At 45.2% G+C, this 22,044-nt stretch overlaps 1 protein-coding gene across 1 annotated transcript in view; it reads left to right on the plus strand.

The window, feature by feature from the left end:
- Nucleotides 1–13,759, plus strand: part of PRKCH (protein kinase C eta) — a 228,023-nt gene extending 214,264 nt beyond the window's left edge. The window contains exons 13-14 of the mRNA XM_054449890.2: nucleotides 10,521–10,664; nucleotides 12,467–13,759. Coding sequence (XP_054305865.1) covers nucleotides 10,521–10,664; nucleotides 12,467–12,613 — 291 coding nt within the window. The 3' untranslated portion in view covers nucleotides 12,614–13,759. The remainder of the gene's footprint in view (nucleotides 1–10,520; nucleotides 10,665–12,466) is intronic.
- The last annotated feature ends 8,285 nt before the right edge of the window (nucleotides 13,760–22,044 follow it).

The raw sequence follows: 22,044 nt of genomic DNA on the forward strand, positions 1-22,044 counted from the left end.
CAGAAATTAACACAAAAAAGGCATATGACGATGACACACACATTTGTGTAAAGAAAAAATAAAAGGCATTCCAGCTGTTATTTCTTAATTTTTTTTTACTTGGTTTGGGGATATATACTACCTGTTTTTTGGTGTCACCATGCCATCAGGTTTCTTAGGCTAACTAAATCATCCCAAAATGCTGATAATGATGAGACAAAAGAAAGTCTATCATTTTTTTAGGGCTTCTGAGGTTCTGCTGAGTTTTGCCCTCATCTAGGTCCAGAAGGGCTTAGGGAAGTCCCAGGCGAGTCAGCAGAGCTCAGGAAGCCGAAGCCTTGTCTCAGAGGTTAGTGCTCCTTTGTTGAATCCGCTCCAGCAAGAAATCACGTGGCTCAGGGTCTACTCAGATGAAGTCGGCACCCTTGTCTTTGAGCTCACACAGGTGGCTGGGCTAAATAAGTGCTGAAAGGAGCTGGGTGCATTCTCCTGAGTCACCTTTATCGACTCTGGAAGCACTGTAAACTTAGCATCAGAAGCAGATTATGAAGTGCTTTTGTTCCTAAGCTTTATAAAGTGTGTGTGTATGCATGTGGGTTTCTCTGTCATCCAGCCTCTCAGATTTCATCCTCCGAGCATTGTCTGCAGGAATCCTGTTTGCCTGTATGCACAAAGCAGGGAGAACCACAGTTAATTCGGGGATCCTCTTTTAGCCCTGAGTGTGTCCCACATCTGTCACCAAGCAGTGAATTCCAGGAGCATTGACTGTCTTCCTGTTCATTTCCCTACTCCCCTCCTGGGAGAGGCTGGAATGCTCAAGGAAGCCAGCAAAGGTGGTCAGCCAGGAGAAGGCTGGGAAAGAGGAGGGAAAAATGGGACCTGAGTAACGCAGAGGATCCAACCCTAGATCATTAGGGCTGGTTTTTCAAACACTGTTAGGGGAAATCCAAAGAAAGTTATCAAAAGATCCTTGAGTAAGAGGAGTGGTTAACATGCAACCTGGTAGTCCGTTGCCAGGACTGGAATGCCTGTCTGAGGAAAGGAAGCTGCCCCATAGGCCTCTTACCAAAACCCCTAGTGAGGTTAACACCCCTCAGAAAAGGAACCATTTGCTCACAGATCAAGGCCAGTGTCTGCAGAAAACAGAAAAACACTGCTTTTCCCAGAGATTTTGTTATTTGGGTCTTTTTAAGTCATATAATTTTATTAAAGTTCTTGATCTCTACTTCTTTTTCCCTCATTAAATTGTAAGTCTCCTAAGGTTGGAAGTCCTTACATTTTGATAGCAGTGTGAAGGATTTTTTAAAATTTATTTTTAATAGAGTACTCATGCTGCATGTCTCATTTATCTCCATCTCTGCCAGGAAGATAAAGATGTCAAAGCTTTTGTAAAATGACCATGGAAACTTTTCCTGTGTGGAGATTTGCTAACCAGTGTCTGTGGGTCAGAAAAGCTTTTTGTTTCAAGTTAGAAAAACTCTTGTAAACAAAAGTATTTGACTTTGTTGTTTTTTGTTTGTTTGTCCTTGCCAACTATCAAAGGTCAATAATTTGGGGCAGTTGGTCATTAGATTTGGTTTGGATGCCAAAGATAATGCGCATCCAGGATAAAGAAGGGTACTGGCCTCAATTTCATCAGAGGAGGATAAAGGACATTGTATAGTCCCCACTAGAGAATCTTTGTTTAGCACTCACTTCTCTTCAGTAGCTACATTTGGGGAATCATACCTGGAAAAAAGTAGTTTGTATAGCTTGGGCATGTAGGGTAGCAGCAGCTTTTTCTTAACACTTGGAAGTCATTGGAGAGCATTGAAATCCGCCCCATCAGTCAGAGCTGCTTGAGACTGGTTTGTCAGGAATAGAAGCATGTTGTCTAACAACGGGCATTGGCACAACCGCATGACCTTGGGTTTCCATCTCCAAGACTCGCCTCTAACCTTTACCTACGGTTAATCAACACTGTCCCATGACCAGAAAGAAGATACGAGGAAGCAATAATGATTATAAAACCCAGGAAAGGCGGGGTGGTGGGAGCCTTGGAAAGGAATTGAGTATGTGCTCATGAAGGGCTGCTGGATTCCACTCACAGACAGCATGGAAAACACAGCCAGCAAACCCACCACGGATTTCAGCACTGCCCCTGCCCGCTGCAGGAACAGTATAGGGCATTTACTGTACTGAGTTTCATCAAGAGAAAATAAAGTACACTGTATAGTGTGTCTCTGGAGATACCGCACAGAATATTCTGATGCCGGTCAGTTACAACCTGCCAGGTAAGGCACTGACCCACCGGCATTCTCAAATATACCCACATGCCCACTTCCTCCATCACTGGCTTAGGGAGATCAGCTTGAGCAAGTTTATTTCACTTTATTTTTAATAAAGAAAAGCCCATTCCAGACTCAAGGAAAACAAAGCATCTGTAGCTGAGGGAAGGACAATCTTCAAAATGCCAGCTTTTTTTTTTCCTCCCAGAGTTTTTAGTGATAAATGCAAAAATAGAAGAAAGAAAAGAGTCCCTTGATATGGACGCAGACTGTGGAGGCCACTGGTGTGGCCACCCACCCACCTGACACCGGACAGGCCAGTCCGGCTCTGCTTCACATGTTTTCAATGACGCAATCCTGTTCCTGCCAGGGAGCCCTCTCATCACTTAATGGTATTGAGTATTACAACCACATTATGTGTTTTAGTTTTTCTTATGATATGTTTAGATATGCTTCCTTTAACTTCGACTCCCTGAACTTATTTCTCCCTGAAATTATTTCTCATCTAATCCCTCTTCTGGCCGACAGCTCTTTGAGTATTTGAAAATTTTAAGTGTCCTTCTATCTTTTCCAGCATAAAGACCCTCAGTAGTTTGAAATAAAACCAGGTGGTCAGGCTGAAGGATGCCTCGGATTTTTTCCAGCCCTATTACTTTTGTCTCCCTTCACTTAGCACCTGCACTGTATGTACTTCTCAGCCCTTCTCCTTCCATAGAATCAGAGGAAAAAGAATGTCACATGAGCCAGCAAAGAAGTACAACATAAGGAAACACACAGAGTGCTGTGAATTCTCATCAGGTGAAGTCCTGAGTGTCATTTATTAGGAGAAAGTAAACTGTGTAATGATTCTCCTCACCTCTCGGTCCAAGTATCTTAACCCAGAATCCAAATAAGAAGATTGGTAGCCTCAAGAGGAAGTCTAGCGTAGGGACTGAGAGCAAAGGCCTGAGTTCAAATCCTGACTGTCGCACTCCCAAACTGTGTGACAGGTTACAGATGGGTCTGTTTCTCAGTTTCCTAATCTTTAAAATGGGAATAATAACCACAGTTGCTGTAAGGATTATATCCAATGAATTTGGAACACTTAATGCCTGTGCAACAAAAGAGTATGCAGCATACATATATAGTAGTAATGGCTACCACTTCTTAAGCTGTAACTTGTATCAAACTGTATCATTCTCTACTCTCTCCACTCCTGCAGCTTCCTCCTTCTCAAACCAGTCTGGATACCTGGCAGGGTGGTCCATTGCCATGAGTGTGCAGGTTACTAGTTCCAGCCCTCCCCAGCAAATTCCATCCAGATCCAATCTGAGCAGGCTAGAGCACCTCTCCTTCTCTTGGCTCGTCCAGTATTCCATAGCAGCACCATTCTGTATAAAAACCTAGACTTGGGAAGATTACAGTTTGTTTCCCAGAGAGATTCAGGAAGTCTGTTGTCTGTCCTTTCCACCCTACCAAGCCCCATCCCACCCCCAGTGGACTGTCATCAGCCCCATCTTGCATTTAAATGTCTGTCACTGCCTTCTCCTATGGAAAACTGACTTATCAATGCCAGGTCCAAGCCTGGTGTCTCTCCCATACTGTGCAGCCACATCCCTGCATGACCACTGCCCTGAGGTGGAGGGTGCTGCTAGCACAGGGTGTCTCCAGATCTCCCCAACAGCCGGCAGGAGGGGTATAAAAGGAGAAGGTTGGTCTTCATAACTGGGTCAGAATCTGCGTGTGCCAGCAGCATCTTTCAGACAGACACACGCCTGCAACACGCATGCGTGGTGTGCTTCTCGTCAGCCCCAGGTGGCCATTAGGGTCTATGGCCATGGCGAGGTTGGGCGTCATGGCTGTGAACCATACTCTATTCTGTGTCCTGTGCTCTTTCTTCGCCCTTTCTCCCCAGGACCCTCTTTAGAGCCGTAAAATGCCTTTTCCCCATTTAGGATCATCGCTCTGGAATATTGGCAGGAAGGTTCCGTGGCATGGTTTCCTTCCCTTCTAACTTGCCAGCATTAGCTGCTAACTCTCTCTCTCTGCCCTTTGTTTAAGGTCTGAAATTGAATGAATGGAGAAGGTCATTTTGTTTGCCCAACAGCCACATCCAACCATGAGGTAGAAAATACAGTGTTCTCTGGCTCCTGGAAGAAAATCTTATTAGACTAATTGCTTTATTTATATAACTTGTCCTCTTCCTATGAAATCAGACAGATTTTGAAATAGGAAAAAAATACTTTTAGCCATTACTTATATTTTAGTGAGTTTCAAAGTACATTTGGGCCCAGTTATTTCAAGACTCATAATGACACATCGTTAGTTTAAACTCTATAATCTGGAACATCCAACAACTCAAAACTGAAGCTGCCTACTGTTGCTGCCCACAAGATGTGATAAGCACCATACCTGACACCAGATTTGCAAAGAAGCTGCTCCACTGCACCCATCTTGCTGCATTTAGTGTCTCTGTTCTGTTGTTAATGGAGATATAGTTACACATTAAAACCTATTGTTTGTAGGCCGAGCGTGGTGGCTCACACCTGTAATCCCAGCACTTTGGGAAGCCGAGGCAGGCGGATCACTTGAGGTCAGGAGTTCGAGACCAGGCTGGCCAACATGGTGAAACCCCCTCTCTACTAAAAATACAAAAATTAGTCGGGCGTGGTGGCGCACGCCTGTAATCCCAGCTACTTGGGAGGCTGAGGAAGGAGAATTGCTTGAACCTGGGAGAGGGAGGTTGCAGTGAGCCAAAATTGTGCACCATTGCACTCCAGCCTAGACAACAAGAGCAAGACTCCATCTCAAAAAAATCAAAACAAACAAAAAACTATTGTTTGTATTCTCGTTTTAAGATTGTCTTAGAAAAGGTTTTCTGTCAGGAAAAGAAAAAAAAGTTTTCCAAATAGGATTTGGTGGCATGTGCCTATAATCCCAGCTACTCAGGAGGCTGAGGCAGGAGGATCACTTGAGCTTAAGAGTTTGAGACCAGCCTGAACAACATAGGAAGATCCTATCTCAGAAATTTAAAAAAGGCAAGAAAAAGAAACGTTACTTTCCAAAGACCATTCCTCCCACTGCACTACTGGAGCCTAGGACAGTGAAGGCAGAAAGAGATCTTGTTCTCTCTTTCCTGGCTGTAGAGGAACAGGGAAAGCCAGATGAGCCTCAGGGTCAAGGCTGACCTCAGAGTGTAGTCTCTCAGGAGCTTTCTATCTGTGCCCATGCCTTTAAATAGAACAAGATGGACTTACAAGTTTGGCATTTGGGTCCCCTTAGGGACATAAGCAAATAATGGAAGTATTCTGCAAAAGAATCATACTGCCCCTATTCATAGCAGTGGGAACAGAGTGTTAAGGGACAGTCTATTGGAGCCTAGGACGGCAACAAGATATTCACTAATATCATTTCTTGAGAGCTTTCTTTGTGCCAGGTGCTTTACGTTAATTCTCTCATTGACTCATCATAACTTTTTGAAATATAGGAAAATCTTCATTTTAGAGTTGAAAAATCTAAGGCCCAGAGAAGTTAAGAAACTTGTCCACGGTCACACAGTAACTCAGTGGTGAAAGAATTATACAAACACAAGCAGTGACACTGCAGCGCCTGACCAGCCCTCCATGTCAGAGAAGCTGTTAGTTCTTTCAGCCTTCCCTGGCTTGCAGGAGGCCTCCCAGGACATTCTTATACAAACTTGGCCCTTTACATGTCCCCTTAGAACTAGCCTCAGGAGGGAGCACGCCTGCTTGCTTTCCCCTGCAACCATACCTCCTCTGTAGTCTGGGAAAAAAACTGTTAAGTGTCTCATTCTCAGGGCCAGGTGTGCCTCTGATTCCTTGAGTATCCTCTAGTTCAGTTCCACTGTAATGAGGGCCACTGCAGGAAAGGGAACATAAAATGAGTCCCCAAGTTCTTGACCCTTCTCTTTCCCGTGCTCTCCAGTCAGTTTGAGACTTACACTTGGGGTAGAATCCAGATTTTCCACCCTGGTCCCCTCACTCACTCTCTACAGCTTATAAAGTGCTTTTCTTGGCCCTGGAAAACATTCTGCTTCCTTTAGTAAATGTGTGCAGAATATTTCATGAAGTCACATTATTTTCCTCTTTGGCCGACTTTCCGTCTTGGATCACAGTCAGGGAGAAGGTCAGCTGAGGTGAGGCAACTTTTCAGTGTGACCTTAGATGTGGATGAAAGTGATAGCCCCGAGCAGCACAATTGTTAACTTACTGGCATTTGGGTCCCATTAGGGACATAAGCAAATAATGAAAGTTTTCTGCAAAAGGATTATGCTGTCACCATTCACAGCAGTAGGAACAGAGTGTTTAGGGAAAGACCTGTGCCCAGCCTAGGATGGCAAGCTATCCACCTCCAACTCCACACATCTGTACCAATGTGAACTGTGAAAGATTTCAGGCCTGGGACTAATGTTAAGTGTTCCCTTAACTCTTCATCTCCACATCATTGGAGGGGGGTAGTGGTAGAAGGGCCACCCCACCACCACCACAACACACAAAGCTTCTACCCGCTTAGCATCACCCCGGACCCTCCTTCTCCCGGTCCTGGTTTCTGTTTCGTGGTATTCATCCTCCTCTGGCCTCTTCATAGCATCCTCCAGCTGCCACTCTGGCTGCTTCTCACCCTACGCCAGGGGTCGGGAGCCATGAAAGTCCGTGAGTGACGCCAGCCAGGTGGGAGGCGATAGGGAGTGGTGGGGCATGCGGCTGACTGGGCATCTGGTGCCCCATGAAAAGCAGCAGCCCCTGCCCAACTCCAGGCCGTTTCTATGAAAGGAGTGCAGGCCCAGTGTTCCCGAGTATCTCATTTTCCACGATAAGTTGGAAAACCTGACTTTTCATGTGATATGACATTTCCTAGTGTTTAAATGTTTGAGAAGTAATTAAAATTATTTCAAAACACACTATGTAGACCGAATAAAATGTGTCTGAGACCTAGGGCTGGTCTCAGTTCTAGTCTGTCTCTGTCCCTTTCCACAATCTAACCTGCCCTCCCAGCTTCAGTGGTTACTCAAATTTCAATGTCTCTGAGCATTAGATGGCCAGCCCTGGCCTGCACCCCAGATTTACCCTAGAATTCATCTGCATGTGGGTGCCCACACACCTCCAATGCAAAGCGGAGCCCATCAACCTCCCAGATTTGGCAGACTGTAGGATCTCAGTACGTGTGAGCTGTTTTTGTCTCTATTCCACTAACAAAAATACTACTGCTACTAACACTGCTACTAATACTCATGCTACAAAGAATAATCTCTTGCCCCTGTTTTGTTCCGTTTCTGTTACTCAACACCACTGCCCCATCAGGCAGCCAGGGAGGACCCTGTGATCTTGGACTCTTCACTCCCATTCCAGGCAGTTAGTGGATTGTGTTCATTCTTCCACGGCCCTGTAGAATGTGCTTCCAACTCTTCCTTCCGAGTAACTAGAAACTCTCTTAGTTGCTGAACTTGTCATGTGTTCTCAGCTACTGTCACAACCTCTAACTGCTCACCACGAGGCGCTACCTCTGCATTTAAGATTCATTCATCACACTGTGGCTAGTGTCATCCCCTAAATTGCCATGCAGCTTTCATCACTCACCTCTGATGGATCCCACCGGCTGCCCCCGCAGTTCCTCAGCCATCCCTGCATGTCAGCTGTACCAGGCACTTGTATGCCTCTGCATTTGTGCTGGCTGTGTCCTCAGGCACATTTTCTTCCCTCATGCCTATTATGTTAATTCTGTTCGTCCTCATCTCTGGTCAAATGCCACCTCTTCCATGAGGCTGTCCCTTGCCTTCCCACCACCAGCCCCAGTGTTATTTGCCCCGTCCCTCTTCCGAGCTCTCACAGCACTTGATCTAAGTCTCTTTTCATGTCATCCGGCTGTGTATTATGAAGTTTACTTGATTCTTCCCCGTTCTCTTGATTAGCTCCTGGGTGAAGAGACACTGTCTTTGTCATCTGCATGTCCCCAAGAAACCCCTAGTGTGCTGCCTTACATGTAGTAGACACCCTGAAAACCTTTGTCAATTGAATCAAAGTTTGTTTGTGTGTGTGTGTGTGTGTTTTGTTTTTTCTTTTGGTTTTGTTTTTTTTTTTTTTTGTAAGTTGAGGATGGCTGCATCTAAAGGGCTCAGGCCAAGGTATTAAAAATAAAACTGCTTGGTTATTCAAAAGGATTTATCAGAACCCCAAGAGGCTAAGTATTAAGCTAGTGAAAGGGTTATTCTGCCTGTCCCCAATTCCAAGGGTGCAGTTTTTAGAGGACGGACGGTCGTGTTTGGTCTACTTGTCGTCGGGCAAGGCCTCTTCCACAGTGCCCCATGGAAGCTTGGGTTCAGTGCCAGGGGCAGAGAGGAATGGGCAAGCCTCTTGGACACTGGGGCTTCAGCCACCCTGGCATATAGAGTCCCACACTGTTTGTCTCGCCCAGAAGAACAAGCTGTACCCACCCATTCACAAGATGTCCTCTCTCACATCATTGGCAGGCCTGGGAATTTCCCACAGGCCATCTGGGTGTGTTCTGCCGTCCTGTCTCCCAAGTTTTCTGCAGCACTGTTTCTTGTTAATTAGCTCTTAGAATAGCAACTGCTCTTCCATCAGGAATTGTATCCCGTTGACTTTCCTAAGACAAGAATCTACTCATTTCTTTTTTGTAAGCATTTTCCCCTTTCCTGCCTGCATTGCACAGGCTTACTCAGTGAGAGCCCAAGCAGTGTGAACTAACTCCTAGCTCTTACAGAACTCAGTTACTTCTAAGATATGCATCTCCTGAATCCCCGGTGACCACTGTAAGTGCCTGGAGTGGCAGCTGCTCTGATTGGGCCTGTGCAGCTCTGAATGCTGCATTTACTTTTGGGTCCTGCCCCCAACCCAGAACCACCTGTGGCCTTTAATTCCTGTTACTAGGAGAGAGGAGAAGCGATTAAACCCTGTCAGTATATTCATTTATTAGCTGCCCTTTGAAGCTTTTTTGAAAGCATTTTACAAGGTATATCCCATCAGGTTGCTTAGGAACTTTTGCAGCCTCCTTCCTCAACATTATCATTTTCATCTGAATCAACACTGGCAGTTTGACACCTCTGCACACCTGGCATGGCGGGGGGGCACCTCCAAACATTGTCTTTCCGTGTCTGCCCCTTCAACAAGATTTTCTCTGTAAATTCAGCTCCAAAACAATTTCTATAAACACAGCATTACTTTTGTGTTGTTCACAAATCAGATTTGGAAAGAGGTGCTTGGGGACTGTCATAAGTCTATTTAAAGATAAACATAAAAATGTAAATAAAATTTTAACCAAAAAACAAAAAAATTTAAATAAAAACAAAAACAAAACTTTTTATCCAAGGCAATTTTCTTTCAATATGGGAAATTAAATTAGCTTCAATGTCTTTGAAATTGAGAACCACACTCCGGCCATGAAAAGTGAATTATCCTGTACTAATCCTTGCTCAGGAAGTGATCAAAACACCTTTCCTGGCTATTCTGTGAAAGCAGATTTAGCCCAGCATATTTTGATAGGAGCCCAGCACTAAGGAAGTTTCCCAACTGATGGAAATACAGAGAATCTCTATGCACACATCGCTTAGCTGTGTGGCAATGCTCGTTTTAGTTTTTGGTCTATGGAGCAATGGAATCTCGGTCATTGAACCTACTTCAAAACAGCGGTGGTGGGGGGAACATCTTGAAGAAAAGCCTTTCATCTAGAGCTATGATATCTTTGCTGCATAAAGAAAAGTGGCCAACTTTGTTTTTTCTAGAGCCAGGACACAGACCTTTTCAGTATGTCACCTTTGCTGCGTCTTCACACAGATCTTCAAAAACAATGACTCTCTCTCCTCTCTGTGGTCTCGTCAGAGAGTGGGAATCCTGGCCAGCTGGTCAGGTCACTCAGAAAAATGGCACAGCTGTTTCTGAAAGTAGCCCCATTCATAAGATGTCTGCTGCCCACAACTGCAGTGTTGGGGAAAGGCACACTGTTATAAAGAGCTTCTTTTCTTTAAAGAGGAAAGAAAAATACACGGTGTTTACAGAAAAGAAAACTGGACCCTCCTGCTTTCTTTTAGTGGCCATGTCTGAAATGGAAGTGGGAAAAGCCATAAATCCACACAGGCAATCGCGCCTTTGGGGCATGATTCATACTGACTGTGCTGCCTGTGATGGAAAACCCAGCTAGTTAAGCAAGACCTGCCAGAAAGTCTCGCACAGCTCCTCTGCCATGGCTGATGCCTGCTGTCTTGTGACATGCTGGTTGTATGTGAATGAATGATTGACACTTTCTCTCTCTCTCACTCAGTTCATGACCAAGAACCCCACCATGCGTTTGGGCAGCCTGACTCAGGGAGGCGAGCACGCCATCTTGAGACATCCTTTTTTTAAGGAAATCGACTGGGCCCAGCTGAACCATCGCCAACTAGAACCACCTTTCAGACCCAGAATCGTAAGTGTCCCAGGCTGTCACAGAGACTTTCCTTTCTTCAGATGTCACAGCATTCCACCAAAGTCCATAGAACAGCTGGATGGCCCCTGTGGGTGACAGACCAGAAATTCAGCTGGACACTGCACAGGGCAGCCTCCCCTGGGGGGAAGCTGGACTCCTTGTCCATGGGACAACATGTCTTCATGTGCCCAGGTTAATTCTGACCAAGTTTCACCCCTCGTTTACCCAACCTCCAACTTCCCTCAACCTAAATTAAAATCTTATAGGGTATAAGAGGCCTGAAACTTTCCACGTTTCCCCAAAAGAGTTTGGCTAACTGAGAAAGTCATTGTTCTAGCCAATTTCCTCATGCTCCTTGGGGCACTTTTTGTGCCTTTTCTAGGCCCCTGAGAAAGCAGAGAGGGTATGAGATGTTGCTCACTTCACTGAGCCTGGCCTCTTGGTTTGGAGAGCCTGGGTCTGTAATAGCTGCTGCAGCGCAGAGCCCAGGCCAGGCTCCCTTTGACCAAAGAAATACTGGGATCTCCAGGGGCTCCTCTCCAAGCTCTGCAGCTGAGGCCGGTGGCCTTCCTGAGTGTGGTCCCGCCTGTGGTCTGAGAGCTGAGCTCGTGCTTATCTGTGGGTCAAGAGCTCCACAGTGGGAAGGCAGAGAAGCAAGGCTAGCGATAGATCAAGAGTGATGGGGAGGCCTGGCATGGTGGCTCACGCCTATAATCCCAGCACTTTGGGAGGCCGAGGCAGGTGGATCACTTGAGGTCAGGAGTTTGAGACTAGCATGGCCAACATGGCAAAACCCCGTCTCTACTAAAAATACAAAAAAAAAAAAAAAAAAAAGCCTGGTGTGGTGATGCACACCTCTAATCCCTGCTACTCAGGAGGCTGAAGTAGAAGGATTGCTTGAACCTAGGAGGTGGAGATTGCAGTGAGCCAAGATTGCGTCATGCACTCCAGCCTGGGCAACTGAGTTAGACTTTGTCTCAAAAAAAAAAAAAAAAAAAAAGTGATAGAGAAATATCATTGATTCAGGTAAGAGCAGTGGAATGTGTGATACTCACTTAGAAATGATCTTTGCAGCGTTTGTTTATACAGGTATAAAATACTCAACTTTTAAATACACACAGTGCACTTAATCACTAACAGCCTACTAGGCTGTTGGACACCAGGCACCCAGAGGTAAAGCCGTTCCTTCAATGGTCAGCCCCATGCCAGCCCCCTGGGATTAGGGAGAGCATGGCCTTCAGAGGCTGGAGCCTGTAGTCCTAACTGCACAGCTGGTCCAGCAGGGCGTAACGCATCTACCTAGAGAGTAAAATGACCGACAGTTGTTCCCTAAACTCAGCACTTGCAAGAAATCTTTCGGGAAGATCTCTTCAAATGTTTAGAACTCTGTGCAAACAATAGGTAGGACAAGTGTGAACCTACCCAACCTCTGTTGACAAATATAGCTGCACACCCCTCAGCGAGGCCTGCTGTGAAATGCCACCTTGGTGAAATGAGAATAAAGGGTGAGTGAGCCAGCTGCTTTTGGATGACCAAATTAATTCTTAGCCTCCCATTAAGACAGGCCTACTCAGCAAGATTTTCATGGGATTAGTGAATTGGTGGTTGCCAAATGCCATAATAATGCACCATGCAGTAGACTTGCTGTAAAGCACAGTTTCATCATAACAATAACTGTAAATAATGCTACTGAACAAGCTACAGAGCACTCCTCTGAACTCACTGGAATGGGCTATGTCCCATGCAAGATAAGTAAGCCTCAAGCGCATAAAATCTCACCCTTGTTTCCCTTTTTTTGGCAGAAATCCCGAGAAGATGTCAGTAATTTTGACCCTGACTTCATAAAGGAAGAGCCAGTTTTAACTCCAATTGATGAGGGACATCTTCCAATGATTAACCAGGATGAGTTTAGAAACTTTTCCTATGTGTCTCCAGAATTGCAACCATAGCCTTATGGGGAGTGAGAGAGAGGGCATGAGGACCCGAAGGGAATAGAGATTTTCCAGGAATTTCCTCTGTGGGACCTTCCCAGCATCAGCCTTAGAACAAGAACCTTAACTTCAAGGAGCTAAGTGAAGAACTCTGTGAAGGATGGAACTTTAAGATATCAACTATTTCGAGTCCAGAGAGAGCCACGGCACTAGAAATAGTTGATAATGAAATGAGATTTTATGAAGTATGCTGCTCCACCTATGAGCGTCTGTCGCTGTGGGCTTGGGATGTTAACAGGAGCCAAAAGGAGGGAAAGTGTGAAGAATAAAGTAGATCTGAGAAATTCTGAGCCAATCAGGCTTCTTAATTCAAGAGACAAACCAAGACTTTGTGTCAACTGTGCTGTGCTCTTCTTTAAGCCAATGAACCCCAATTCCTGGCAGTCTACAAGAAGTCTTTTAATGCTAATGAAGAATTTAAAGGTCTTTTTAAGGAAATGAAGGGCTTTCCAAATAGAATGATTTACTCTGAAGAAACAAACAATGGTATCTCTGAAACTCACAACCTAAAGCCCAATCTTGAAAATACGTTGTGCACCAAGACAACTGCTTCAGCTTCTTCTCTTATCCTTACTTTCTTTAATAGATATTTATTAAAGTGTCCAGTGAAAAGGTGCCACAATACCCAGTATTGTAAACAACAGGTTTGCATTCATGAAGCTTTCATTCATTCTGGAGTCTACTAATTTACCTGAATGGTGTTTGCATTCTGTGAAATGCCTCTCCACGTTGCATATGTCACACTTTTGTCTGCACATAACTCTTTTTTTCACAAGAAGGGTCACTGCCACAACAGCACAGTCAGCGGGCGAATTACAGGTGCCTGCTGCCTGCCTACCTGGGGAATCTCGTCTATATCGCCGTGTGCTCGTCACTGAAGAATTGCAGGCCACTCATGTCAGTGACCAGATTTGTGGCTTATAAACATTAGCAGTTTATTTATGTTTTAAGATGCAAAGATGTGTGTTTGATATTCACTTTAATAATTAGAAATGGATCTTGTAAACAGGGCATATATCAAAGATGACCTTATAATATGTACCCGAATATACAGTTCAAGAATTTTGTCTGACTGGAAATAAATGCATTTTGTAGCAAAAGGAAGTTTTTTGACTAGAATGATTTGTCTCCTTCCCACTAAGACGGTAGATTTCCAATCAAAATAAAACCTCGAGCCGAATGGGTAGAACTCAACTCACAGAAAATTCCTGAGAGGAGAGGTTGATGGATGTAAGCTTCTGTAATTCTCTGAAGTAGATGTGGCCTGTCTCTTACTGACCAAAACTTCTGTCCTGAATGAGGGTGATGACTGCTAAGCATAGCTGTAACAGACCCAACCCTCAAGATCTCAGGGGCTAGACACCATAAATGTTTATTTCTCATTCACATAAAGTAGCATGTAAGTTCAACAATCTTTCTCCATCTTATAACTACACCATCTGGAAAATGTAGCTTTCCAAAGTCTCCAGAGCAAGGAAGAGACATGGAGGAGGCGCCGGCTGCCTGCCTACCTCTCCTAGGAGGGACACACCTCACCTCTTCTCACAATGACTGGCTAAAACATGGCTTCCCTCTAACTACAGACAGGATAGGGGAATTACAGAGCAGCTGAGGAGTAGCTGGCTAGTACTGACATACTACTTCTCTATGTCATACTACTCCTCTATGTCATAGAGAAGAGACTATGGCTAGTCTCTTCTCTGTCATAGGTTCTTTTTTTTGCATTCCAATGTGAACACTTACTTGTGAATGAATACAGTAGCTAGGAACTTCCCTTTCCATTTGTGTAGCACTTAGCACTCATAGTCATCACTCTCACCCACATCATGCCACTAGATCTTCATGACATGCCCACTATTCCCACTGATGATAGTGTGAGTACTGTAGTACATACTACAAATGGGAAGAGAGGCTCAGAGAAGTTGAGTTCATTGGTTTCCCAAAGGGTTCGGGCTTGGTAAAGAGTAGATCCAGGTCTAGGGTCTAAATCTTTGATGCTGTAGTCTGGGAAAGGGAAGGATCATTCTGACTTTGGAATTTTTTTGGCCTTCATAGCTCCTCTACTTTGGGTCTTCTATTGCTCTGTGGGATTGATTAGCTTTTTGGTATGGTTAACTCCACTCTGGTAAAGAACCATGAAAAATAAAGCATGCCTCCTCTTTCATTCACAAAACTCATTATCATAGTCACGCAGAGCCAAAACACTGTGTTTGGTAAGTCTGTGATCACTCAGCAACTTCCTTCTTCACAATTGCTTCTCAAGCCCACTACCTGGGTTCCCCAGTTTGGGTTGAGTCCATTCTTTTGAGGCTATTTATTCCGTGCCTATCAGGTTATTCAACAGCTAATGTTTATATCTGAGAAGAGAGAAGATACACAGGATATTTACCTAAAGCTCAAATGAGTCTTCAATTCCTGGTTACAATTCTACTTCACATCTTTCTTCAGTTCTGCTAGACCTGGCATCCCCTTCCAAGGGATCACAAGGCTGTCTTGCCCACACTTCCTGAAGAAGGCTGGCACAGAGCAGGTAGCGAGCCATTCAGGCAGCTGGGCCAGAGTCCACTGGGGCTGCTGGGTTCCCTCAGCACAGTGGGCAGCATGGAGGTCAAGATGAGGTCACATTGGGACCTTTCACTCCCTCAGGTCCATCTTAAGACATCCTCAGGCCTTATCATCCCACTGTCCTTCCCAGCCAGTCCTCACCCCACACCCATTTGCTCCTGCTCTCCCAAGCTATTCCACACTGACCTAACTGAATTAGACATACGGCCTTGAGTGTTTGAAAGGACAATAACTTCAAGCCTTTGATTTGGGATGTGGGTCAGCCTTTGACTGCAAAAGATGCTTTCACTTAATGGCTCACCTGTTGCATGTTTATTACATGTGAAGCCCTGTTCTAAATACTTTAAATGTATTTACTTATTCAATACCCCCCATGAGGTGGGTACTCTCAGTTTCATTGTACAGATGGGGGAAAGTGAAGTACAAGAGATTAAGTCACATGTCTAAATTCACACAACTAAAGCAGTGGGGTCAGGATTTGGATCAAGCAGTTTAACTCCAGGGTCCCTACTTTTAGCCCAGTTCAGTGAGGTTCTTCTATGAAAGCCAATTCTATTTTTCCACCTTTGTGGGGTTGGCAGGAGGCACCAAGATAAACTGCCAGCTGGGCAGGACAGTATTAGCCCTCCCCTGGGTAGAACAATTTATCAGCAGTGGGACTGTGTGATTTGCATATCAAGGGGCTGGAGCTGCTAACCCCAGTTCTTGGAACTGGGGCAGGCCAGGGTGATGCAACCAGGACTTCAACCTCCCTGAGGTAGGGGAAGAGGAAGTAGTCTGGTTCTCTCTGAAACCCGTGAGCCCCATCTGAACCCCTAGGGTAACTTCTGAGCCTTGGTGGAGTTTCCAGTCCTTTCTCCCCTCGTAGAGGAGCCACTTCATGTTTTAGTAACTCTTCATCACCCACCCCGCCGGCTCATGCAGCAGCGTCAGGAAGAAGGTGCGCAGCCTGGAACCTACCTTGGCAGCTGCGTGTTTACAGCTATGGAGCTGAGCTGGTGTAACTTGTTAGCAAAGAAAAGAGCAAAATTAGGCCAGGCACGGTGGCTCACGCCTGTAATCTCAGTACTTTGGGAGGCCGAGGTAGGTGGATAACTTGAGATCAGGAGCTCAAGACCAGCCTGGCCAACATGGTGAAACCCCGTCTCTACTAAAAAATTACAAAAGTTAGCCAGGCGTGGTGGTGGGCGCCTGTAATCCCAGCTACTCAGGAGGCTGAGGCAGGAGAATAGTTTCCACCCTGGAGGTGGAGGCTGCAATGAGCTGAGATCACGCCACTGCACTCCAGCCTGGGCGACAGAGGGAAACCCTGTCTCAAAAAAAAAACAAAAAAAAAAATGCAAAGCAAAAATAAAAGCATCCCATTTGTCATTTATTGATCTTAATCGAATCCTGACCTCAGATGATCTGCCTGCCTCGGCCTCCCAAAGTGCTGGGATTACAGGCGTGAGCCGACACACCCCGGATCTTAATTGGGTACACATTGCCTTGAAAATATTCCAGCCACGGATTTGACCATTTCACATGCCAACATGATAAAGCTTTTCATTATTTCCAGGTTTGGTCATCCTGGTTGCTTAATCTAGTAATGTTGACTTAAAATGACTAGATAGCCCACAGTGATTGCCCCTGGCTCAGGGTCACACTGGGCCCTGTAACTTCTCATTTTACGTCATCCAAGGATAAGACTCCAGTACAACTGTAGTAGATGTTTGTGATGAAAATGAGCCCTTGCTGAGATGTTCCTCTGAATTGAGTTGCAAGTTGGCCAAGGCTGGCCAGAGTGCAGCTGTAAAGGGAGCTTTGTAGTCTCCTTTTGTTCCTGTGTTGAATTGTAACCAAAGCTAAGGGAGCTACCCTGGGCTTTGTCCCGTCCCCACCTCTTCACCTCCACTGCTCTGCCAACTATTCTTTCCCTCCTCCTGCTTCCTGGCTGTTTACTCCCCTACTGAGTACGTCGGTTCTGCACTCTCTCTCCCTGCACCACTTGATTCTTAGAGCCAAACTGTTGTATAGCCAGTTTTCCAACCACCAAGATGGCATAAAATTTTGATTTGCATATTTATTTTATAGGCTCTTTTAGAGCCCAGAAATGGCAGTCACCTTTCCCATGTGTTTCTGCATCTTTGGCATCACCCTGTGTAAGCAGCACTGAGTGCCTAGGTGAGCCACCCTACCCTATGCTGCCCGTGCAGTCTAGGGGGCAAGATGTCACACGGGTAAGAGCCCTGGCTGGTAAGAGTAGTGGGCAGCCCTGGGGGCTGAATCCACACTTACTGAATGTTCTTGAGAAAAGGTAGTTCTTTCTCCAATTTCAACTTTCTCATTTGTGAAATGGGAGTGAGAATAGCACTTGCCTGCCTTCTGTTAATACTGCAGGGATTAACTGTGATACATTGTCAAGCGTTTGCCACAGGCCTGGGACACAGAAACGCTCAATCGATGTTGGCTATTATTGTCATCAGCTCTCCCACAGAGGGCTAAGGGAAGGTTGCTTGTGATGTCCATCTGAAAATGGACAGAGTGGGACACTCATGCTCTCCATGATGCCCATCCCTTTGGATGCCGACACCGTGCCACTCCAATTTGGAGGGATTTCACTTTTCTAACTGGCTGCAGAACCTCCTCAGGAGACCTTATTCTTTTCCTAGGATGTTTTGAGTCCATCCTGCCCCAACTGGCATACAGGTTCAGTCTTAAGTTTGATATTCTGCTGCTCTCCTTTGAGGCCAAGAAATATCCACAGTTTTCCCAAACGGTTTTTCTTACCAGTCTCAGGAATTATTTTGTCCTTCCAAATCTAACACAAAGGTACACTTTATTCACTTCTGACCGAATAACACAGGGACCACACCCAGCATCAGTACCTGCCGGGTACCCCCGGTTACTCACCATGCCTGTGTGCCCGTTCAGAGAAGAAAGGACATGTGTCAAGATGTTCAGTAGGGTCTGGCATGCCTAAGAATTTGAAGCCAATAGTAGAACCAAGAATCAAAGGCATTTTCTTCCTAATTAAAGGTATCTGTGAAGAAGTTTCTAGTAAAACAAGAGTCTCCATAGTCCTGTGTATTCTTAATGGAAAAGGCCTCAGCACTCCTATCCCCTTGCAACAGCCCTTCCAGATCACCCAGGGCTGCCTTTCTTATGCCACCAAGGCAGTTCTTACCCCACAGAGGCGTCATTCTTCCAAGGCCTTAGACCACAGTTAGAAGAATTTAGGCTAGACAAAGTGAAGATTGTGTAGGCACCGAGTGTGGTCAGACATGCAAGTGGATTGCAGAGGGTGAGACAGGAATCTTCTTTGGATACATTTCAAATTAGAAACCAGGATAGTCTAGCAGTCATTTGACCTGAAAGAGCCAGAAATAACTTAGATGACCTCTCGAGTTCTTGTAGCCTTGTAGTCATGGCTAAAAGTGAACAGAGGGATATGGTCAGTTGGTCTCCCCTGATAGACGCCAACCCACACTACTCCCACCATATAGAAAACCTCTATCACTCGAATTTTCTCGCTGTCCATCTCTGTACAATCTGCATGCCCTAGCACACCTATGTGCCTTCTCTGCATGCTCTCTCAATCCCAGGATTCCCTTCAGGCTCACATAGATCACTTGTCCCTCAAGTCACATACTTGACAATATCTTATACCTGATTGCCTTTCATAGTTCTCATGCTCATTCATACATGGAAAACAGGAAAGCTTTACAAAGTTAAAATCAGCACAAGAAGTTCACAAGAAATATAAGCCCCCTTCTGATAATAGAGCATTTGTGGATGAAAGAGAAAGCAGGATTCCTCAACTCGGTTCTTTTTTTTTTTTTTCTCTCTCAAGGAGAATGATTTTTGAGATGAAACAAGTACAATACTCACTGATAAAAATGAATTGTAGCCCAAAGTAGATAAAGGGATTATACAAAGCATTCAATGAGAATAGGCAGAATTGCAGAACAATTACTGAAGCAGTAATTTATGAGCACCGGAAGTGGTATTGATCATTAGGGCTGTGCAGGGGTTTATGAAGAACAGGTCTTCTAAGTCGAATCTCATTTTCTTCTTTGATGGTTCCTGGACTGGTTGATCAAGGATAGGTGAACATTTTTGCATAGCTGAACTTCAGCGACACACATGACAAAGTCTCACCCCATTTCCTTGTGGCCAAGCTGGATTCAAGACACAATGGTACTGAAAATGTGGGGATTAATAGGTTAGTGTCAGTCTGGAATAGTGGTTCTGCAACCTTGCGTAACGCCTGCTCCCCTTGGATTAACAGATAAATTTCAAGTCTTACATTAATCCTATTTGAGATTTCATACCGTCAACATTATGACTAAACACAAAAATTAAACAGTGGGACAAAGGGCTACTTTGTTTTCAAGCTACTCATGCCCTCCCAGAAGACTGTGATATAGAAGAGCACATGAGTTTAGAGAGTCAGTCATTCATTAAACTAGTATTTATTGAGCACCTATTATATTTCAGGCATGTTGTGGTTGCTGGAAAAACTAGAGTGAAAAAGACACCAAAGATCCCTGCCTTCGTGGAATTTACATTCTAATCAAGACATGTTATATTGTTTACCCAAATTAACCCCATGGTAAGGCAGCCCTGTGCTCTGTCTTCTTCATAACTGTATCCATGGCACCTGGCATATTGTAGGTGCTTAAGACATATATGGTGTTGAATGATAAAATCAGAGCTGGGTGTCAGACACACACTTTTTGACTCCAAAGATAACACTCTTTCATAGCTGTATGCCAGAACAAATTGAAGAAATAAACTGTACTTGGGTCTGAAAAAGCTCATTATTTCAGGATGAGATGGAGGCAATAGGTCTTGACAGCGTGAGTAAAAATTAGGCAGAGGCAAAGAGAATACATTCAATATATTTATTCGTCTGACAAATATTAGGATTTATCAGACCTTTTTCCAAGTGATAGGGCCAGAACAATGAGCAAGGAAGTCATAGTCTCTACCATTCTGGAGCTTAGAATCTAGTGAATATACAACAGGGTGCTGTGGCTGCCAAAAAATACATAAAATGCAATCTTAGCGTCCAGGGTTATGAGTGTGATGCCTCAGATGTGGGGAAGGATGAGCTCCACTGAGCTTTGCCATGGTTAGGCTATGCCTAGAAAACTGAACTCGGCTCTAGATACCACCACAGAGAGATACAAAGCTGGATCATGTTCAGAGGAGGGTGAACTGAGTGATGAAGGGAGCAGAAACATGTAGCACAGCAAGTGAGGAGGTAACGGGTGAGCCTCTGGAGCAAAGGCAAGTGGACAGCATAACCACCTTCAAATATGTGAAAAGCTAATGTGATGGTTATTATTTTTGCTTCCCAACTATTTCTAGCTCCCTGCCTCCTGAGCACAGACAGGTGAGATCGTGTGAATAATTCTAGCGAACAAGTCCAGAGCAGAATGGTATATAGTACTTGCAAGCCAGAACATTTCAGTGCTGGTGAGACACTCTTTTTCCTTCCAGTGAACGGCAATGATGACAGGTGGTGGCTGGGCTCTGACAGCCTGGGCCCCTGAGTGATTAACAGGAATAGGACCCCTAGCTTACCCTCAATGGACATCTTGAATGAGCAAGAAACACTAGTTGCTGTTATGGTTTTTATTACTGCTGTTTCATGGCGCTGAGATTACGATTGGTGTTTGTCCCTGCAGCATAACCTAGCCTATCCTGACTGATATGCGTGCCATGTGTGGAGGGACCAGTCTGACAACATATGGCTCCCAGGGTTAGAACTAGGAGCACCTCAGGCTGCAGCAGGAGTTATAGAATTTGTTATGGCATAGCATAAAAATGAACTTTTCCACCAAGGTCCCTAAATATGTAATAGACTTCCTTCGGAGGGAAGATCACTGGACATCTTCAGTCTACAACCCTCGTTGGGGATGATGGACCTGGACCGGAGGGCTCTCCCAACCCTGAGAGGCTAGCGTACCACAGTGTGGAATGGGCTTAGCAAGCACACTATTATTGTGGCGTTTGCCCTAGGGGGCCCACTGGGGCAGGCCTGAGTTGGCTCACCATCATGTTTCCACTGGCCACATGCCCAGGCCCCTGCTGCTCTCACTGTACCACACAGTCATGAATCTGTGCATAGCGTTGCTGGGGGCTCAGCAGGGTGTGCAAAAGGCACAGCAGCTCAGATGGCAATGAGATCAAACAAATGGCAAGGGCTCTCTCGGCCCACTCTCATGCAGAATGATAAGTAGTCCTTTGGGGCTCATGCTTGCATCATTAGCAACCTGGAGGCATTAGGAAACCTCTGAAGTACACCCCTACTGATCTGTCCCTCATTATCCTTATTCTGCCCTTTAGGAACTAGAGCTGAGCACCTTTTCTAACAATGCTGAATGCCAGTGTAAAGATCTGCTCTGGGGAGGTGTGTGTTCAGAGAAAGCCCTGGTAGGGGGATGAAGGAAAACATGTTTTTAGCATCAAAGACCAGGTTTGAGCACGTGCCCCCTTTTCCAGTGGTTGGCTGGAGCTGGATCACACTGGCTCATGAGAGCTGATTGTGCACATCTCTTTCAAGTTAGTGCTTGGAGAACTCACAATGGTAGCTTAAAATTGGTTATTGTGGGAATATTTACACCATGGACATTGGTAAGTGCTAAAAGTCAGGCTTTTTTTTTTTTTTTTTTTGAGACTGGATCTCACTCTGTTGCCCAGGCTGGAGTGCAGTGGTGTGAGCCTAGCTCAATGTAGCCTCAAAGTCCTGGATTTCCTGGACTGAAGTGATCCTCCCACCTCAGCCTCCTGAGTAGCTGGGACTACAGGCTCCTGTACCATGCCCAGCTAATTTT

Source organism: Pongo pygmaeus, chromosome 15, assembly GCF_028885625.2.
Source record: "Pongo pygmaeus isolate AG05252 chromosome 15, NHGRI_mPonPyg2-v2.0_pri, whole genome shotgun sequence".
Lineage (NCBI taxonomy): Eukaryota > Metazoa > Chordata > Mammalia > Primates > Hominidae > Pongo > Pongo pygmaeus.